The sequence below is a fragment of the Falco punctatus genome, assembly GCF_963210335.1.
Source record: "Falco punctatus genome assembly, chromosome: 3".
Taxonomy (NCBI): domain Eukaryota; kingdom Metazoa; phylum Chordata; class Aves; order Falconiformes; family Falconidae; genus Falco; species Falco punctatus.
In genome coordinates, this window is record NC_137582.1 from 106,107,744 (window position 1) to 106,112,223 (window position 4,480).

Below are 4,480 nucleotides of genomic sequence, written 5' to 3' on the forward strand. Positions count from 1 at the left end.
GGCCCGGGCGGGCCGCCCTGCTTGCGGCAGGCTGAGGCGGGCTCCCGGCCCCGGCCCCGGCCCGGCCCAGCACCGAGCGGGGACGAAGGCTCCCTTCGCCCGCCGTTTTGGCCCGGGGGCCGCCCGGCCGGCCGGCTGCCGGGGAGCCGGGCGATGGCGAGGGCGGGCAGCTCCTCAGGCGGGGAGGCTCCACAAGATGGCGATCGAGAGCTCCCGCGCTCTCCTCAAGATGGCGGCGGGCGGCTCGGCGCGGCGGGCGGTCACGGTGGGCCGGAGCCACACGGAGACCCGCGGCCCGGCTCTCCCACGGCGGCAGCGGCCTCGTGGGCGCTGTGTGAAGGGGTCCCTGGAAAACAGGCGCTTGGCAATCGCCTCTGCTGAGCCCACGGGGGAAGCCCCAGCGGCGGCCCGTCGAGGGCCGCGGACAACGAGCCTGGTAAGAGAGCCGGGGCCTGCGGGGAGAGGGTTCGGGGGAGAGGGCCGGGGGGAGCGGGAGCGCCTGGCCTGGGGGGAGAGCGTTCGGGGGAGAGGGCCGGGGGGCCGGGGGGAACGGGAGCGCCGGGCTTGGGGGGAGAGCGCCGGGGGACCGGGCCGCGGCACTGCAGGGGGGTTGCGGCTGATTATTAACCGCTACAAACTGAGCGTCACCGTGAGGGAATTCCCTGGTGAATTTATACGGTTTTTTTGCTTTTCCTGCTTTCCCACCGCTTTGTTAGACACCTGCGTGCAGAATACGGTGCGGGGGCAGGTTTGTGTGCTACTAGGCTGGATTTCGGATTTGTTACTGCTGAAGGGCCGGCGGTAGGCCCTTAGTGTGCCGCTAGCAAGTGGCGGGATGCTTGGCCGTACCAGTCTGCTGCTTGAATTGCCATCTACCACATCCCTAAGAAAATACGAAAATGCCAGTTAGACATGTACAGTGCTTGTTTATGCTTTGAAAAGCAGCTTTCCACTGGTGATGGACTGTTTAGTGTAAGCTATCTGCTCCTCTTTTCTTCTTTTCATGTGCACTTACTACTAATTATATTTTTAACAATATAGCTTTGGATCGAGGTGCCGCTCACTTGATGGAGCCCTTCAGTTCCACATGCAGCCTTGCAACTAAAGAGATGCAGTGATTTTATTTTTCTTTATTTCAAGTAATCTTATTTAGGATCTTACCTTTTTTCTAACAGCGTTCTTCACATGAAGCAGCTGACAGACCACCCTCAAAGAGGCAAAAATGTGAGAAGAGTCTAGTAAAATCAGAACTGGAAGGACTTGAGTGTGGAAGTGGAAGCCTCACTGCATTGGGGGAAACGCTGAAAACACGTGATGGGGATGGACATTCAAAAGATTCAGGAGATCGTGATATAACTCAGCAGAAAACAGGTGAAGGTATTCCAGAGACTAACAAAGAGAAACAGGAAAAGGAGCATAATGTTTCTCTCAAGCCACATTCAGTGAAATCAAGCGGTGCTCCATCAAAGATGGATGATGATGAAAATCTGTGTCATCATGCCTGCACTGAAGAGGAAAGCAGCTGTAAAAGTGTACTTTCAGATGGGCCCAGCTTGGAGGATGCAGATCTCCCAAAGAAGCCAATACAACTGGACAATAGTGCTTTCTTGGATGAAGACAGCAACCAGCCAATGCCAGTGGACCGGATCTTTGGAGATGTTGGGGTTTTGCAGGTAAGATGGTGACAGTCTCTTCACACTTTACAGGCTCGGGTCTGTTACCCTGAAGTCTTGCATCTTCAAAGTTAGGCTAGCGTCAAAATTGTAGGCAAACTTGACCAGTATCAGTAGACATCTGGAGTCATATCCCTGGCCCCTAGACAGAATTGTCTCAATCAGAGATCAAATTAATTGCCCAGACAAATTAATTTAAGATGTAAAACCTCTCTTACTTAGATTACGTAGTCCAATTCCGTATGACGTACACGGCTATATTATGGAGACACAGCATTACTGTCAAAATAGTTTTTTTACTGTTTCTTAGTAGCAATTATTGTAGCTCTTTGGCAAGGAAGCTGGTTTCTGGCCACCTCTGCTTTCACATTGATCAAAGGCCAGAGCTTTAAATTCAAGCCCCAGGTCTGCCTTTAGTACACTGTAACTTTGGGCAAGTGATGCTGCCTTCTTTTAGGTGTTTCATGAGGAATGGTATTTAGTGGAAGTAGTGTGGACTTGTTTGTGGAGCGCTTCACCCTCTCTGTATCCTTGAGCCTGCAGATGGAATGCCAGCCCTCTCCTTGACCACCATACCCTCCAAGTCCCTCTGCTATAGCTATGGGTTTATGCCACCACTTCCAAGTGAAGAGGTGTGTGTTGGTGCCTTGTGTCTTGGATGTTGAAGTATGTGAGGTGTTGGAGAGGTAGGAGGTCTGCTGTTTGCCACAACAGACTTTCCTTTATGATTTTATGTTTTTCTTAAAGGATCTCCCAGCAGTTGCGCTCCCAAGCACAATGATGAGCAGGCGAGAATCCAGAAAACTGCATTTCATTGCAAAGGAAGATGAGGAGGAAGAGGAAGAGGATGTTGCCTAACAACAAAGTGTTATCAAATTAAACCTTTTTCTTTGCAACCACGTAATGATGGTTGGTTATGTTCCTGATGTAAGGTGTCTGAGTTTGCTTTTCTGAGAGAGAGGACTGGTAGAGTTTGTTTTTCTGGAATTGGCAGAGACAGTATTCTCCCATGGTTATCTGGGGCAAGGCAAAGACTTGACTGAATTTTCAGTGAGTTGGAAGTAAATTGTAATTTATTGTTTTACCTCAAATACTTAGGAAAAGAACAGGGAAAATATAAGTTCTTATTGCTTTTTTATATATAAATTTGAGACCCTACCTGGGGTGAACACTTGGTCTTGGTCCTTTTTTAAAAACAGCCAAGAAAAACATGTTAGAACAAGGGCCTTTTTCTTTTAATTCTGCGATGTCTGCCATTGCAGCATCCAGATAGTGACACGGCCAGTTGACCACCCAGTACAAAGGGGGACACTGGCCTCTGTTGTGCAAGTTGTGTTGCATTGTTTACTTCTAAACCAGAACCAATTAAACGTGTAAAATGCAGTTCTTCCAGCAAAACACAATGCATGGATGTCTACGTGAGTTCAGTGTTGTTAATTCGTGGAAGTTGAGTGCATTTTTATTGCATGTCAGTTCTCTGAAGGACCACCATGTAAAGCTGACTGCTCCCTTCTTCCACCAGACCAGGTGTCAGCATTGCTTTTTATAATGGTTGTGTAATGCAGCCCACCACAGTATTTTCAATTGACTTCAAGGGTTAGGAATAAGAATTTTGCAAACAAATGCATTGGTGGTGATAAAGGAGGAACGAAATCCCATGTCGGACTTGATCGGTATATGAATGAGCGCTAAGGATGTGGGTCAGTTCCCCAAACTTGTGATTTTGACCTGCATTTTCAGAAAATAATGAGCAACTTCAGATTTCAGGAAGTGTTAACTCACCCAGTGTTTATAATACTTCTTTGAAAGTGTGATTATGCCATAAGCTTCCAGATCTTTATTGTTACAGTTTCTTCTACATTTCTAAAAATATAAAGATGTTATCAGCAGATGGTTTAAATAAATATTAATTTCTACAGCTATAGCCTGTTAAACATTCAAAAGTTGTAAGCCAAACAAATTGTATATGCATGACATGTTAATTTATTCACATTTCCACTCCGGCTGATGCACTGTTTCTGTCAATGGTATTTTTTGGCTCCTTTTCACTCTAATTCTGTAACACAGAAAAATCTAATCTTTTAATAGCATATTCATGGTTTTCAGCACAACTCCATCTTGAAGTAGCTCTCCCAGCTTTCCTTAAATGCCATATTTGCTACTGCCTCTTTGTAGCAAATATGCCTTCACACACATTCATTTTCATTTCAGCACTGTGCAAAATGGTGATTTTGTTTGTAGGAAGCATGCCATACAGATGACATTGTGTTTGTCATCAGAATGTTAGCTGTGATGCCTTCCCCAATGTCAAAAGAGTGTCAGGTGCATTCTAGCTTAGTTACCGATGACGTATATTCAGTAAAGCAATCTGGAAGGATCGAGTGATTAAATGCATTGGTATTAGAAATCCCATCTTTAAAACACACAGACTTACTTTTCATATTGAAATGTTTGGGAGGGGGATTGAGTGTGTTGTTTAAAAGTAAATCGGTACTCTCTGCAGCAAAGTTCCCGCATTTCCAAGACATAGTAAGGTATAGGTCACACAGCAATGCTATTTTAATACAATTCTGTGTGGACTAGCTGAATTTATCCAGGTGAGAAAGAACACCAACAACAGGGTAGAAAAAAAAAAGTCTTCCCTAGAGATCAGGGAAGTTATTTATGTAGCAGAAAGTAGCTAGTGTTCCATTCATAAACGTGTTTGTTTCCCTGTGCCCAGTCTTTCTAGCCTGAATCGGCCATGCTATATTACACCCGGTTAACCATGCATGCACCTCTGCTTCCACATAAACACAGAGAAAGAC

At 46.4% G+C, this 4,480-nt stretch overlaps 1 protein-coding gene across 1 annotated transcript; it reads left to right on the plus strand.

Moving 5' to 3' along the window:
• Positions 1 to 66: 66 nt before the first annotated feature.
• LOC308060919 (UPF0688 protein C1orf174 homolog) lies at positions 67 to 3,591 on the plus strand. The gene is made up of 3 exons (XM_080380227.1): positions 67 to 436; positions 1,176 to 1,673; positions 2,421 to 3,591. Exons 1-3 carry the CDS (start codon positions 197 to 199, stop codon positions 2,529 to 2,531), a joined length of 849 nt encoding a protein of 282 aa, XP_080236353.1. The 5' UTR covers positions 67 to 196; the 3' UTR covers positions 2,532 to 3,591.
• The last annotated feature ends 889 nt before the right edge of the window (positions 3,592 to 4,480 follow it).

Bases quoted from the DNA above. Each gene is read 5' to 3' on its own strand.
- LOC308060919 (XM_080380227.1), top strand. From the start codon at position 197: ATGGCGATCGAGAGCTCCCGCGCTCTCCTCAAGATGGCGGCGGGCGGC. The intron at 437-1,175 runs GTAAGAGAGCCG...TTTTTCTAACAG, and splicing joins GGCCGCGGACAACGAGCCTG to CGTTCTTCACATGAAGCAGC. The intron at 1,674-2,420 runs GTAAGATGGTGA...TTTTTCTTAAAG, and splicing joins GAGATGTTGGGGTTTTGCAG to GATCTCCCAGCAGTTGCGCT.